This window comes from Lepisosteus oculatus, chromosome 13 (assembly GCF_040954835.1).
Source record: "Lepisosteus oculatus isolate fLepOcu1 chromosome 13, fLepOcu1.hap2, whole genome shotgun sequence".
NCBI lineage: Eukaryota > Metazoa > Chordata > Actinopteri > Semionotiformes > Lepisosteidae > Lepisosteus > Lepisosteus oculatus.
In genome coordinates this window covers 2361691-2378168 of record NC_090708.1, presented here as the reverse complement: position 1 = coordinate 2378168, position 16478 = coordinate 2361691, and the positions used below count along the sequence as shown (strand labels likewise).

Below are 16478 nucleotides of genomic sequence, written 5' to 3'. Positions count from 1 at the left end.
TCTGCTTTTCTGAGTGGAATTAACCTGCACTCGTTCCTCTGGAGCTACAGACTCCTACTCTGACCCTGGACATGTTACAGAAAGTCTGCGTTCTGCTTACAGGAGGGTTAACACCTATACATCATGAAGTTATGAGGTATTATGTAAATATCCCTCATATATGCAAAGGAAACACAAACACACATGCTCCTTAACCGGTCCAGGCCATTCACACAGAAACCTGTACAGTCATGTACTGTGTTAAAATTTCTTTCAGTTCAGATTTCTGGTTTCTCTTCCTACAGGTTTGGAAACCTCCAGTCTAAATATTTATGCAATAGTCTTTGGGTCCAATATTTGTGCGGTTCTATCTCAAAGGTTATGCATATATGTGCGTTTTTTTAAAAAAATACAGTATAGTAAAAAACGAAATTATGCAAATTTTGTATCACTTTTAAAAAATGGAGAAGCGTTTATCTTTCAGGAATATTTTCTATGGGAGACGTACTACATGTTTTTCTTGTTGAATGCTGAGGTTAATTTCGCACGTTTTAAACACAGGGGGTGATTTTTTTCCGTTCATGGCCCTCACTGGCGATGCGCACTGCGCATGTCACTGGAATTCGAACTTGCGTGTCGATGTATCCCAAGATCCCTTGCAAGGCTGGTAGTGGTGCTGCACAGTTTGAACTCTCGGTAAAACAGATATGTTTTGATTAACATTTGAGCAGCTTGTCGTAGTGGATTAATGTCCTGTGAGACGGTTGTAGTTACCCCAAATCCGATTTTAATCACACTGGGACGTCCGGTGAATTTAAATCACAATATCAATATGCTTTTGCGTTCGTTGCCGATTAACTTTTATTACGGGCTGCTTAATTTTATTTAAAGTCTCGGTATAATGAAGTACACTTTCTGCATTCGGGTTCAAATTTTCGTGTCACAAGACACTGAACCAATCTGTCCCGGATTTTGTCTTCAGACTGTCTATAACAGTGAATTCTGGTGTTTGCGCGTTTGGTACGGTACTGTACATTACTGCCACAGAGCTGCACGGAGGAGCTGTGTTGGAGGATACGTGTATCAGTGTAGTTACCAATATGCAAACATCTTTTGTTTTAAAATCCTCTTCCCTGGCCTTGGCATTTTAAAAAAATAACAGGAGTTATAAAAGTGTACTATTTTGTGCACGTTCCACAAGTCCAGAAGTACATTGTCAAACTCCGGAGTCGTGGTCTGTTGAGGGAGCAGGTAGTGAGACCATGCGATATGCATTTACATCTCATCTTTCTAGGGAGAAATGCTGCCCCAAATGACTTTCTCTTCTCGCCGGTCACCTGTTGTTTGCTTAAACGGCTGTGTAGCTTCAAGCCAGCCCTTAGCCTCTCTTGTTGGTGTTGGTAAGTGTTCAGTCGTCACTATTAGGAGGAGGTAAATGGAGGGTGGGAGACGTCTGGGATGGTGAAAAAGAAACCATTCAGTATTCCCGAATTCCACTGGGGCTCTGTGAGCATAAAGGTTGAAGAAATGGCAGAAAATGAAAGAGCCTTTAATGGAGCTGGGCAGCACAGGGTTTCGCAGCGCGGCTTTGCAACGCTGGGGCCCTGGGTTCAGTTCCTGGGGTGCTGTCTGTGTGCCGTTTGTATGCTCTCCCCATATTCTCGGTCCAGACCCATGCTGGTAGATTAATTGGCTTCTGGGAAAATTGGCCCTGGCGTAAGTGTGTGTGTGCCCAGTTTAGGACTGGTGTCCTGTCCAGGGTATACCCTGCCTCGTGCTCGTTGCTTCCTCGGGATAGTCTCCCGGGTCTCTGACGATCCTGAACTGGATAAAGTGGTTTAAAAAATGACTAGATGGATGGGCGTGTGCAAAACTGAGCAGGGGGTTGTAACAGGAACACGTGTTCAAACACTTCAGGTAGATGTGAAAGTTACCTGCTCCTGACTGAAACACTGAGGGGAAGTTAGACTCCAGGTTCTATTACTTGGCTGAATAAATTGTGTGCTCTGGTATGATATTTGTAAACGTAACACATAAATTCTACATACTAGAGTAGGAGTGTAACCCCGGTGTCCTGGCCAAATTCCCCCCTGGCCTTTACCAGTCATGGCCTCCTAATAACCCCCTCTCTGAACTGGCTTCATCACTCTGCTCTCCTCCCCACCGAGAGCTGGTGTGTGGGAGAGCACTGGAGCATCATCCAGGTGGGGCTGCACACTGGTGGTGGTGGAGGGGATCCCCATTACCAGCAAAGTGCTTTGAGTGGAGTGTCCAGAAAAGCGCTATACAAGTGTAAACATTTATCATTAATTATTATTACTATACAAATGGTAGTAATGGTAGATTAGAAAATAGATGCTGTTATGCCCAAAACATGAATCTTTGGTTTCTCACCTTCTTTTTCCTGATCTTTGTTGTGATGGGCCAGGGTCCAACACCCTGATGGGACACCAGCCCTCTTTGGAGCACACGCACTCTCACATGGAGACAACACTTCACCGGGGAACCCGGGTCCGATGAGGCAGCAGCGCCTGCCCCTCCACTGTCGCCCCCTGCAGGGCCGCGTCACTTACTGCGGGGCTGTGGTTTGGGTGTTTTATAGGTGCACTGCTAGAGAGCACAGAGTGAAGCTCTGGTGCGCCGTCAGCAGGACGGATCGCGTTCTGCTGTTGCTTTTCAGTTGTGCTGCTACTCCGTTGGCAGCTGAATGGATTGAAGTTCTGCTGTCCCAGCGCTTGTGTCCCACTCCTACCTCCTACACAATCACGGTGCTGTCGAGAGCGTGTCCCGCTCCGCGGTCTGGACGCCAGTCCCCGTCGTGTCCGTCTCTGTCGTCGAGGCCGTTGCTAACCCGCTGGTTCTGCTCTCGGCCTGCTGTGGCGGCCGGGGGTGCCTGACGTGTTGACCCCCCCCCCCCCCCCCCCGCAGATATTTTAAAGAAAGGGGGTAACGCAGCCGACGCGGCCGTGGCGGTGGCGGCAGCCCTGGCCGTCACCGAGCCCTGCAGTACCGGCGTGGGAGGAGACTGCTTCTGCCTCTTCTACGACGCCAAGACCCGGGAGGTCCGGGGCCTGAACGGCAGGTGAGACCAGGGCCCGGGTTCGGAGGCGCTGTCCGCGTCCGCCAGCTTACGCAGCGCGCAGTCGTTTTGGGGTACAGACTTACCAAAGGGAGTAAGAGCAATTAGTGATATATTGGATTCCGACCGTTTTTTGTATCCCACTGTTTAACAAAGCATTCAACAAAAACCTACATAAATTCTTTAATCCTTTTTAAGTCTCTTTGTTGCGGTGGTTACTGTACATTACAAAGTCATTCCACTTAGGGAACTCAGTTCCCTGTAAGGCTCTCTCATTCACCCTTATCATGGTCTAGTTTTAGACCACAGCACTGGTGTTATCTGTTGGCGTGAATTGTACTTTTATGGTGCTGTTTTTTTTTAATTCAGCTCCCAACGACTCTGGAAGAAGGTTTTTACGGCTTTTTCTAGTTACATCTTAACACGTAATGGGATCTGTAAGGGTGTTTGTACCAGTCTCAACTAAAATTGACTTCTGTTGGTATTCTTAATCTGTTTTCCTTATCTTTTAATACTTCTTCTGCTTTCCTGTTGCGTACATGCACAACGAACTTTGTCTTACCCTCCTCTGGGCTGCTCAGACACACTTTGTGAGGGACATTCCCTAAAACAAGAAGCCAGTTCTACGATGGATCAGATAGAGGTTTATTCCATGCTGAAAGGAAAAGAAAAGAAACACAATGTTTCGGATGTGGAGCCTTCTTTAGGTGTGTGAAGGCTGAAGAAGGCTCCACGGCCGAAACGTTGCGTCTCCTTTCTTCTCTTTTCAGCAGGGAATAAACCTTCACTTGCTCTTCTGCAGCCTGCACACGCAGACGCATCTCCCTGCTCGGACGAAGCCTACAGTGGCTTGGAACACAAAAATAATATCGGAGGTGCACAGCTCATTTCAAAGACAGGCGTTTGGGTTTTTGTAAAAGGCCTGTTTCACCCCACGGAAGGCGAGAAGGGAAGCGTGGAGCCCTCGGGCGTGGCCTGCCCGCAGCCCCTGCTGACGGCTGTCCGCTCTGTTCCCAGTGGCAGGTCCCCGAGGGCGCTGAGCCTGGACGCCCTGGAGCGGCTGGGTTTCAGCGAGAGCAGCCCGCCTTCCCCCTTTCACGCCCTGCGGGTCACCGTGCCAGGGGCGGCGGCCGGCTGGTGCGACGCCGTGCAGGACTTCGGCAGCAGGAAGGTACCCACACCTGGCGTCTCTCCTTTCGCTATTAGTTTACTTCCTCAATTAAAGAGCAGCTTTCTAATTAACAAGCGGCAGGGTCACACCCTGTGGTGAGAGGGAACCGACACAGCCGCGCAGCAGCTGCTGTGTGCGGCGCGCAGAGCCCTCTGACAAACTGGCTGCAGTCGTGCCAGCGAGCATCGGCTCCCCGTGTTCACTAGGAGTCTTCACGGCAGCTCAGCGAGGACGAGTGAGGGTTCTGTACGCTAGCACTTCACTCTAGGCTTCACTAGGGCCCAATACAAGTCAGTCAGAGGAGATTTCATGGTGAAATCGGTAACAATACACACTGAGATGTAAAGAATCATGTTATTGAATATCAAGGTCCGTTGCTATATTCCATAAAAATGGTATTCAACGATTAAAACTCTTGATTGTTTTGTTTTATAATTGTAATTTGCTAAATGGGACTGCCCAAATTTAAGAACAGCGACACAGATGTAATTAAACTTGTTAATGGTGTCGAGCATTTATTTTCTGTTACCGCTTTATCATATATGTTTTTCACTAAAGGCTCAATATTGGAACTGCCGGCACTGATATTTGAGCCGGGAATTCTGAACCTCGCAGCAAAGAGGAATGTGATTTCAGCTGGAAGGTTGCATCCTCAGATAAATAAAAACTTAACGGAACTTGTAACTGAAGACATTCTGTAGGGAATCTGGGCTGAAACTGTAGCAACCGAGAAATACTGTATCATCCCGTTGTTAATCCGCAACAATAAATAATTGATAGAAATTGATAGAAAAGGATATGTTTTTCTGTAAAGTGCACTTGGCTTCATACAGGTCTCAGAATAAACTGTGACTGTGGGACCAGAAAGTATGATTATTATTATTATTACGCATGGAATGAGTGTTAGATTAAATTCAGGAAGGCCCTGCCTATTCCCCAGTGCCAGGCCTGTGTGTTTAGACTTCACAACAGAGCAGAGTTTTTTTATATTAAGCCTTGACCTGACCATGTAAGGCTATTAAGTGGGCTTTTAAATTTATCGCAGTGTGCAGGATTTCCCGTGCTGAGGGGAGGCGAGCTGGTGTTCCCTGTTTGTTGTTCCTCGTCATCCATCCCCGGCGAATAACATTTTTCCTTATGTTTGGTGTCAGTAAGAGCCCTCCGACCGGGGTGCCTGCGGTGGTCTCCTAGGCTCCCCACCGACCGACAGTGCACCCTCTTTCCTCGTAGCTGGTGAAACTCCCAAGCCAGCCCGCGGCATCAGCCTTAGTTGTGTTGTTCACAGCACCGGCACCAGGCTTTCAGCCCCTCAACGTTTTCCTCTCCCCAACAGCGGCACTAGTTCAGGAATTTCGTTTGTATGTCACGGACCGTGTTCAGCGTTTACAGGGTGTTCCCCAGCAGGGGACGTCCTTTCAGACTTGTCTTTGTCCAGTTCATCTGCTCAGTTACGCTCTGAATCCAGGCCTGATCTGCTTTTCGCTGAACATCTCAGCCCCCTAGGTTTGGCCATAAAAATCAGCCAAAAAGCCCGTTTGATGTTGTTATGTGAACAGTTTTGCTGCAGCTTACCAGGTGAATATTTTCACCAGGCGTTGAATGTGGGAGCCAGACAAGATTCTTTTCAACAGAGCTCAATAGTTAGCCTTACAAATCTTATAATAATTAAGGGTAGTCATGATAAAAACATAGTACAGTACCCCGGGGGGCATGTTTTCAAATTGGAATCAAACCTGAGTCAATAGCCTGGAAGGCAGTGAGCTGGTGTATAGTACAGCCAGCTGTTGTGCGTGCTTGTGTTGAACTGTGTGTTTGCCAGTGATTGATTAAAGCTCGCTGTGTTGCAGCTCTCTCTGGGTGACATTCTCCAACCCGCCATTGACCTTGCTGAAAGGGGCTTCCCTGTGGCCGAAATCACAGCCCACCACTGGGAAAAATGGGCAAAGACTTTGGAGAGTGCTGGAAAAAAACTCGCAGAGAATTTCCTCTTAAACAGCAAAGCACCAAAACAGGGGGAAGTGTTTGCTAACCCTCTGCTGGCTCAGACATTCAAGGTAATTTAAGTCTGGGAATGCGTACTCCCTGGTTTCTGTTTGTGTAAACAGGTGTGCTGCTGAATTCAACAGATTTTCGATTCCTATAGGGAGAAATGTTGAAATATAAACACACTTTCAATTTGTTAATTAATTTGTTAGCCCACTGGCAGATTTCAATACTAAAAGGGAAGTGCAGAGAAATGCCTAGCATTTTCTGTATTTCTGTATCAGTATTTCTGCTCCATTTACTGTGTTGTTACAGTACATATAATTTACAGCACGTTTCACCTGCATTAGCAAAGCTTTGCTATGTTGTCAGAACATCAGGAGGCATTAGGACTTTGTTCTATAGTAATAGCTTAGGACACTACCAATCCTCCACGCTCTTCCCAGTAAAAATCTCAAGACACGACACGAGAGCGCGTTGCGTGACCGGGCAGGACACGCCCTGGCAGTGTGAGGGAGGTAGGGGAGGGGAGTGTGCTGCCTGCACGCTTCCTTCAGTGCAGCCGGAGACTCGTGACTCGCCCACAGCTCATCAGCAGGCCTCTGAGGGAGCTCCTCAGGGACACCGGCCTTTGGCCTGAGAAACAGAGCTCTGTGAGGTTGGCAAGTCCACAGGGGACTGAAAGCACCAGGACTGGAGCTGCATATCCCCTTGGCTCCTTGCATTATTTATTTACCTGTTCGATACAGATCTGATCCTAATTAGTGCTGCAATGCTCCTGCGTTAATGATGATATAATAATAAACTTTTATTTTCTGTAGCGCCTTTAAAGGTGGCTTCTCAAAGTGCTTTACAGAATGACAACAACAACAAATTAAAAGAATACACAAGGTAAAACACAGTTACAATACACAGAGGAGACCGTGGATGGTGGTACTAAGTAAAGTAGGAGCAGAGGGGTGAAGAATGGAACCAGTTCAGTAAAGGTTTTTCTAAAGAAGGAGGTTTTGTGTCTGGATTTGAAGGAGTTTAGAGAAGGTGACTCTCTGATATTCTTGGGCAAAGAGTTCCAGAGCTTGGGGGCATAACAGGAGAAGGCCCTGTCACCCCTACAATGTAGACGGGCTTGGGGGACAGTTAGGAGACCAGAATTAGAAGAGCGAAGGTTGCGAGGTGGGGAGTATGGCGATAATGGTTCAGACAGGTATTGAGGTGCCAAGCAATGCAGAGCCTTATAGGTGAGCATGAGGATTTTAAAGCCCACACAGAATTTCACAGGAAGCCAGTGCAAGGACTCCAGGATAAGAGTAACGTGATCACTTGCACAAGACCTGGTCAGGATTCTGGCTGCTGAATTTTGGACAAACTGCAGTTTGTTCAAAGTAGATTTAGGTACCCCAGTGAGTAGAGCATTACAATAGTCAATTCGGGAGAACCGAAATGTGTTCATCAGTTTTTCAGCCACAGTTAGTGATAACATAGGGCGTAGTCTAGCGATATTTCTGAGGTGACAAAAATTGCTTTGATCAGTATCTGTCTCTCATGTGCGGACTCTGCAGCTCCATGGAGCCCCACAGGAGAGCCAGTGCAGATTGGGAGAGAGAGGCATCAATCACACTTTCCCTAGTAGTGTTGGTCAATCGTGTGCTGCCACAGGGGCGGGCCCATCTTCCAGAAGGTCAGGCACTGTATGGTTCACGCGCAGGGTAGTGAGCTGATCATCATTTACTGCGTTATCTCTTCCGTTCCAGCTTGTGGCTTGAGTCAGTCATTCGGAGACTGACAAGGGCCCCTCCCTGGTGCTACAGTGATGTTAACTTAAGCAAATGACCTGAACTTTAGAAGCACGATGGAGATGGAAGAAATATTGTTCGGCGTTACCTGAACGATTGTTGCCTTTTGTGTTTTTTATTGTACCTAGAGCAGCAAGATGTTGAGCTGGCAGCAGTGTGTTCATGTTGCTCCCAACAGTTCTTGTTGTGGTTAACAAGAACTTAAAATTACAATAACAAAGCCCATATATAAATTAGTATCAAACACAAGTTTTAAACTTACAGGCAGGTTTCCAATTTGGAAAAATCAGGTTTGCATGTTCTGTTATTTGTAAATGTCTGTGTATACCGGGACTGTCTTTTTTAACAGAGTGGAAAAGGCTTCCCTGCTTCTCTAGAGGTAAGCGGTATGCGCACAGGTACTGTGGTTTTGGGAGCAGTAGATGCAGGGAGGTGCAACGGATGAAGAATAATTTTGCTGTTTCTTTCACAGGAGATCGCCGTGCACGGGAAGTCTGGGTTTTATGAAGGGAGAATAGCAGAAGCTGTGGTGGATGTTGTCCGTAGCAATGGTGGAGTTCTGTGCTTAGAGGACCTCAAGTGTCACACCAGTTCCAGGGTTCGGCCCATTTACACAGATTACAAAGTAAGCGAGAGGCCTTAGGCCCCGCCCAGGAAACTGGGACTTCCCCCAGCGCGGTGGGCTTCCTGTGCAGCTTTTCAAACACAGTGGCGTCTCACCGCTCTGTGTCTTGTGCTCTCAAAACACAAAAACATTAGAAAGCTTATAAGCAAGTGGAGACCATCTTAGCCTTGGCTACTAGTACTTAATTGATTCAGGATTTTCATTCAGCTGTTTCAACAATAGAACTGGGCAGCTTTTTCCTGGGTGCAGCTATGCGGAACAACATATTTGTGTATATCTTGGGCACTTAATGGCATGGAGCAGGTAACTTTATATTTACAGATTGAAAACATAAACTCTGGTTCCTGAAGTCCTTTAAAGCTTAACAAATAGACTAACATTTCAAACTCATCCCGGAATGTAGTGCTTTGGGATTTAAAGGTAGTGTTAGGATATTTTCCAGTTGAATTCGCTGTAGTGTGAGGAATTCCCTAGTTGGTTCACTTTTAAAACCCTTCATAATGTCAGACTCCCAAGCGAGCGACTCATGCTATTTTGTTCCAAGGTTATAGGAAATGCTGGCAGCCGAAGAGACATGTTTTAAAAATAAAAGAACAAAAGATTGTGACGTTTTATGTAAAGAATTCACGAAGGCGGTTCGTAGGCCGGCGTGCCTGAATTTTGTTGACATTGTCGTGGCCCAGAATGCACCTCAGAGCTCACGAGCTCTCTGCCAGTTGAATCTGGGAGTGGGGGTGCGTTTCACAGGGAGGTCTATCGGATCTGCTCTCCCACAGGAAGGGCGTTGTTCCAGTGCCGCTGTGCTTAATGTCTTGCAGGGGGTCAGGCTCTGGGAAATTCCTCCCAACGGACAAGGGATCGCGGCTCTGATTGCTCTCAACATTCTGGAGAACTTCTCTGTCCAAGGTAGCCCCGGCTTCAAGGAGGTCTCCTTCGGGAATGGGGCTCCTCCTGACAGAGCCTGACTGCAAACCTCTCTTTGTTAAAGCCAGGGATGTTGCCTGTTTGACCTGCGGCACCCACTTACAGGCTTTCCCGACTCACTCAGAGATGGCACCGCAAACGCATTTAAACGATCGAGTATCACCGTATAAGTGTGAAATTCCCATCTGCACACCATCTGATTTTATGGCAGATGCTTCACAGCATGGGACTCAGGGCTTTTGAAAGCCTTTGAAATCCAGAGTAAGCACACATGTACTGTAACACTGCTGCTCTCTGTCTGCGTTGCCTTTCATTTCCACTGTCCATTTAAGTATCAGACGTTTGAGTCTCATTTCTCACTGCATTATCATACCATACTGCTTTACCGCTGGTATACACAACCTTTCTTTGTGCTCTGAGAGCGACTGTTCTGACGCTGTGGCCTCTCTGCCCCCCCCCCCCTCCAGAGATGGGCCACAACAGCGCGGATTACCTCCACGTCCTGACAGAGGCCCTGAAACTCGGCGTCTCGGACACGTCCCACTACTGCGCCGACCCCGAGCAGGTGCGCGTGCCGGTGGGGGGACTTTTAGAGAAGGAGTACAGCCGGCGGCGGGCGGGGCTCATCAGCATGGAGAAGTAAGTTTGAGTCTGGAAAGCGGGAACATGGCCTTGCCAGTGAATGACTGGCTCTTTGTTTGGGAACAGTAGAATTCTGTTACTGAGTGACTGTGTGCATCACGCAGCCCCCCTGCCTGTAACTCGGCACTGCCTGTGTCAGGCACCGACTGTTTACTTTAGATAGGAGAGTTTACTCACCTTTGCTGTAATCACCACCTAAAAAAAGCCTGAGCCTGCCTCTTGTTTGGAGAGCATGATGGAAAGGGTTTATTGATCTAGTCATGGACAGCCCCAAGCTTCAGGCGGACTTTGCCCTCTGGGGTTGCTCACCGAAATGCTGTCCTGCCGTTTGCTGGTGTCATATAACCCCTGGGTAGCGATGAAGTCATAAGAAGCAGATTGTACGTGTTCTAAATAGTGTTTAAGCCTTTTTTAAACTGTTAATTTCACCTGTTGTGCTCTAATACGAGTTTAATAGGACATCTGTTTATTTGTCACAACAATTCAGATACTCTAATTTTCTCTTACATTATTTTGCATGAAACTCGACTTAAAAGAGTAAAGAGTTAAAAGTTAGTCTGGTCAGCCAATCATAAATTACAAGTTGTTTTTCTTTTTGTTTCTGTTTTTCATTAGCTTTCTAGTCCCACCTGTAATATAAGAGAGATAAGATTTATCTTATCTTTTATAGGTGGGACTAGAAATATAGATCACTATACAATTAATAAAATTGAATAGCCCTATACAATTTTTTTGCTTTAGGAATTTGTCTTTTCGAATGCCCCAGCTTGCTCTCCATGAGACACACAGACAGGGAGAGAAGCTGGGGGTCAGAGCGCAGGGTCAGCCATTTATACGGCACCCCTGTAGCAGTTGGGGCTAAGGGCTTTGTCCAGGGGCCCAACGGAGTAGGATTCCTCTGCCGGCTGCGGGATTTGAACCGGCAACCTTCAGCCACAGGCGCAGATCCTGAGGCACAGAGCCACCACTCCGCCCTGTATCAGCCTGCTGGTATTTTGCCTATGGCACCAGTTTTCCAAGCTTTTTGGCACTGGTGTTTAATGTGCTATCTACCACCGATCTGCAGCCCTTCAGGTCTGCAGGTCCATGTTGTTTCTTTTCACGCCTCCTGCGAACAGGGCGCGCAGCAGCTGTGAGCATGGGGCTCCGGAGGGCGGGGACACGGTGTACTTCACTGTGGTGGACCGGGAGGGCAACGCCTGCTCCTTCATCAACAGCAACTACATGGGCTTCGGGACGGGCCTGGCTCCTGCTGGCTGTGGCTTCACTCTGCAGGTAGAGCAGGGTTCCCTGTGACCCGACAGGACAGCTGAACAAGAGCTGCCCTGTTCCTGAAAGGTCCAAACACGCAGGAGCACATCGCTAGTACTAACCGTAGTATTAACATTTATGTTCTGTTACAGGCGTTTAGTATGTTATTGTTTAAAGCAGTGAAGGTAATAACATTTTACATGACCTTTCTTATAAATGGATACATTTATTCAGGGGTCAGAAAGCCTGCTATTCCCAGTAAAGTTCGCTGAGCCTCTTCCGGAAACACAGGGCATAAAGTGGGATCCGCCCTGGGATTGCGTTCGGTACTTTCAAAGTTATGCTAAAATAGTTTAGACTTTAGACTTTAAAAGGAGAAAAATTAAAATGGTTGCAGGACATTTCCCCACTGTGGTTGCACTGCGAAACGTCCTAAAGAATCTTCAAAATAAATAATATAATTCCGAAAAGACAACAACAACAACAACCACCAAAAAGGCTCTGTTTATCTTAGCTGCTTCCTGTATTTGAGTGTTTTGTGTTTTGTTCTCGTTCCTCCTGCTAGAACAGGGGAAGTGGCTTCTCTCTGCTCCGTGAGCACAGAAACTGCGTGGGGCCTGCGAAGAGGCCTTTCCACACCATCATCCCGGCTCTGCTGACCGCTGTGGACACGGGCCGCCTGCTGTGCACCTTCGGGGTCATGGGGGCCTTAATGCAGCCGCAGGGACACGTTCAGGTGACCGGCGCCCCCCGTCTGCCCTCCGGGTGACACGTTCGACTGCGGTCCTGGCTGCTTGGTCAGCAGGGCTCATTAGGGCTGTTCGGAAGGTGTGAGGTGCCATTACTGCTTGGCGTCATCCTGATCTGGCTTTAAGGGGTGTGGAATACTGCACATTAGGTGTAGCTGGATCATTTTTTTAAAACAATACCTGTGTTTGAAATGGCAGCAGAGCTGATAGTTGTGTCCGCACGGTGAAGTGTTGCTCCTGGTATCATGAACGGTGAAAACCAGACCAGAAGGACACAAGTGGAAAGTATGTTGAAGTGCAGGATAAACAGAGCAGGAGGCACATCTTTACGCAAAAGGTGGTAGGAGTGTGGAACAAGATGTCGTGTCATACTGTTGAAGCTGGTAGCCTAGTTTCTTTCGAGAAACGTCTGGAGGACATTCTCGGCTGAATTAGCTACTCTGAAACTAGCTGGATGGGTCACAGGGCCTGCTCTTGTTTGGATCTGTTGCTCTGCGTGTCATGGCCTGCAGTTTCACAGGTGCTCTGGTCTTGTTAGGTGCTGCTTAACATGCTGGAGTTTGGAATGAATCCACAAGAAGCTCTCGATGCCCCTCGGATCTTCGTCCAGTATAACAAGCGCAGTAAGTCAGCGACCACATTGTTTGAGAGCCTGGAGCAACACAGCAGCTCACACGCTTTTTTTAGAGGGACATCTGACCCGCCTGCTCACTGGGAATTTGAATCCAGTATTTAGTCTAGTTGACCATGGACAAGCCATCAGTCACGATCGAGGGCGAGGGTTTGGAATCGGTGATTGGCAGCTCCATCCGACGTGTTCATTTAAACTGGGCCTCAGAAACATTCAGAGATTGCAATGGCTCACTTTCTGCCTTTGTCTGATGTGGTAATTTTCCGAGTCCATCCATTCCTTTCTCACCGCTGCATCCAATTCAGCATCACGGGGAAGCAGGAGCCAGGCCTGGCAATTAACGAGCGCAAGGCAGCGGTGCGCAAGGCTGGACAAGACGCCAGTCCATCACAGGGCACACAGAGACACAGACACACACACTCACTCCAGGGCCGGGTTTCCCAGAAACCAATAAGCCTGCCAGTATGTCTTTGGACTGGGAGAAGAAATCAGAGCACCCTGAGGAAGTCCACACGCACAGGGGTGAACTCCAGGTCCAGACTTGAACCCAGCGGGGTGAAGCAGTGCCAGCCACTGCACCCCCCTGCTGCCCATTTCCAGAGTCCTTGTCGGCAAATCAGAATTCTTGGTAAGAACCAAGTGTGCTGACGCGCAGAGCTCCGGCAGTCTGGTCAGTTCCGGTTTGGTGGCTTGAGCAAGCCCAGGTGAGACGGAATAACTGCAAACAGCACATAGGACATAACGACTATGGTCTCTCTTTTTGTGTTTGTAGTATGAGTTGCAATTCAGAAAGGGATTGGGGGGTGTACAAGACCATGAATATCTCTCTTTTCTCTGAAACAGTGCAGACATGGCAGCTGTCCCTGGAGGAGGGCATTATGGAAGGCGTGGCGAAGGAATTGGAGCTTCGAGGGCACCGCGTTCGCTGGGCGGTGTCGGGACACGACCGGGCAGAATTTGGGCGTGGGCAGGTCATCGCTGATGGGTGTTGGTGGGACCCAGACTCCTACAGCCCTGAGCAGTCAGGGAGGGTGTGGTGGGCAGGCTCTGACCCCAGGGCAGATGGCTGTGCTGTGGGGTATTAAGCTGTGCCATTGTCAAGTTCAAATATTTTACTCATTGTGATTACTTTTTTAATTGCTGGCGAGTTTTAACATTTATCCTCAGCATGAATATGATGGAAGGCCTTATAGAACTGATCAAATAGTATTCTCGCCGATGTACTTGGTGTAATCCAGTTTTGAACTCTTTCTTAATGTAGAATACAGTTTTCTGTACCGGTCGGTGTACACAGATGCACCACTGATCCAGAATCCAGATGTTGGATAATTGACACTAGTTTATCTTTTGCTTACTGTGCTATGAAACAATGTACAATATTGATGCCTTTATGAGATTCAAGTGTTGGAACCATTCTGAACTCCAATTTTTCCAGAATATTCATGGCTGTTGACGCCAGTACCCTGGTTTCTTTCAAGAAACAGCTGGATGAGATCCTTAGATCATCTCACTACTAATTTTAACTTCCAAACGAGCCGGATGGACAGAATGACCTCTCGTCGGTAACCTTTCTTCAGTTCTCAACACCCCCAGCTAAGTTTTAAGTGCCTTATTTTAATTGCCTCATTGAATGCTGGTCCCAGCTCTGAGAGCCCAAATTGTGTGACGGAATAAGAGTTCATGAGAGAGGATGTTTTGCCTCCCAGTACAACTCAGACTTGTGTAATCTCATATGTCCTGGGACACAGGCTCAGTTCTCAGAGAGCCCAGTGTCTCCCAGGTTCTGTTCCACTCAATCTCTTAGTCGCATAGTTTTACTGATAATTTACTGCATGACTATAAGACTTCTTGGCTGCCCCCTTTGTTCCCCATGGTTAATGAAACTCATGCCTTGAGTAATCAGCCATAAAAGGCCTGATAAATTCTTATTTATCTCAGTAAATGACTGTTAATGGTTTAACGACTTTGGGTTGGACCAAAAGCTGGAGGTCAATGGGAATCCGCCTCCTTTAGAGCTTTGCCTCTTGGAGAAAGTGAGCGTGACTCCTCGGCTCCTGGCCCTTGTCCCTCTTTCCTGTTTCCTGCGTCTCTGTCGGGGGACTCGCCTTGAGTCACCGCTCTGGAATTTTCGGAGATATTTCGAAACTGATGTGGAGGGTGCTGGAAAGTGGCGGCCTTCCCAAGTAAATACCGTTCCGTTTTCACTTGCTGTCCGTGTTTTTAAACGTTTCCCTTACACAGTCCAGACCCAGGACCCAGGAGCCCTGCAGGGAACTGACATATTTTAGAGAAAAACAAGTGGCAAAACTTACACCAGTGAACTTAACTCTGAACATTGAGATTTAATCCACTAGGAATCTAAACTAGCTATTCTGGGAAGAATGATGTTTCAGTAAAGGTTTAGCAGGTGTAGCTGCCACATCAGTGTGACAAACAGTGTTTATTACTCACAGTAAACTAATGAGCAAGTGTAGCTGGCTGTATACTGTATGGTGGCCATTCTTATGCGTTCTGTATACTTATGAAAAAGACTTGCCTCTTTATGCGGACACATCGATAACATCTAGGCAACACAAAGAAGCAATTACAAAGGCGAAAGAAAGTTAGGATAGTTACAAGTTTAGATTTGAAACAGGAATGTGATGTGAAAACTGTAATGCATTAGTCAGGTGTCACTTAGAATATTGTGTACAATGATGGTCACCATATTATAGACAATATATTGCTGCTGTGGAATTGATCCAGAGAGGAGACACCAGGTATATTCTGTAGTGAAAAGTCCTGCACTCACAAGCATCGGGAACTGAACCATTTTAGTCTTGAATGCAGACTGCGATGGAACCTTATTCAGGGATTCAAGATCCTCAGAAGCGCTGAAGATGTCATCCCCCTTCCCTACCACAAGGGTTGTGGGGGTGTGGAACAAGCTGCCTGGCCTTGTTGCTGAAACCCGATACCCTGGCTTCTTTCAAGAAACAGCTGGATGAAATCAGATTAGCTTCTAATCTGTTTTATACCTTTCTAATATATATACACACATATTCGTTCATTATGAATAGCACACATAGAAAATGGCAAAACCCCAGTACAATAAAATGCTTTTGCCATGCACAATCACTATCAGAGGGTGTTGCGCTGACTGGATCGGTATAAATGGTTATTGCTCGCAAACTATATTTGAATAACTATATATAGATAGTAGAGGGGACAGCCCTTTGGGACATGTAAGGTTCTCTATTTAAATCATGCTGCCTTGAAAAGAGGAACTGTTGGTTTTTCCTTTTGCATGTTTTCCTCCGAGGTCTCGCTGCACGTTGGTTACCAGTGAAGAGCACTGTTCCATTTGTGTTAAACTGTAGAGAAAAAAACTGTTCTTGTGGTTTTCTTGGTAACTGTTTGAACCCTAGTCCTTTCAATGCATGTTTGTGGCTTGTATGTAAATGAAATGAATGGCAAGACATGATCAGTTGTGCTTTTTGGTTATTACCGCAGGAACAAAGAAAGTCATACCCTATGTAAGTTATGTAGCTTTGATTTCTCCTGTTGATATGATGGACCATGGGCACAATAGTATGGAAGATGGCAGGTCTGACATCACTTCAGTCCGCTGTGAACAGTTTCACTGGGGTTTGACCAGGTGAGAATAACTTG

At 47.1% G+C, this 16478-nt stretch overlaps 1 protein-coding gene across 4 annotated transcripts; it reads left to right on the top strand.

Moving 5' to 3' along the window:
- The first annotated feature begins 621 nt into the window (after positions 1 to 621).
- Positions 622 to 16290, top strand: LOC102699242 (glutathione hydrolase-like YwrD proenzyme). Of its 4 annotated transcripts, XM_015360890.2 has the most exons (12): positions 622 to 675; positions 1274 to 1379; positions 2908 to 3061; positions 4076 to 4229; positions 6077 to 6283; positions 8478 to 8630; positions 9449 to 9536; positions 10022 to 10193; positions 11315 to 11471; positions 12013 to 12183; positions 12735 to 12819; positions 13671 to 16290. In XM_015360890.2, exons 2-12 carry the CDS (start codon positions 1280 to 1282, stop codon positions 13910 to 13912), a joined length of 1683 nt encoding a protein of 560 aa, XP_015216376.2. In that variant the 5' UTR covers positions 622 to 675; positions 1274 to 1279; the 3' UTR covers positions 13913 to 16290. The 4 variants fall into 4 exon arrangements, with proteins under 4 accessions (XP_015216376.2, XP_069053480.1, XP_015216377.2 ...); XM_069197379.1 differs by lacking the exon at positions 6077 to 6283; XM_015360891.2 differs by lacking the exon at positions 8478 to 8630.
- The last annotated feature ends 188 nt before the right edge of the window (positions 16291 to 16478 follow it).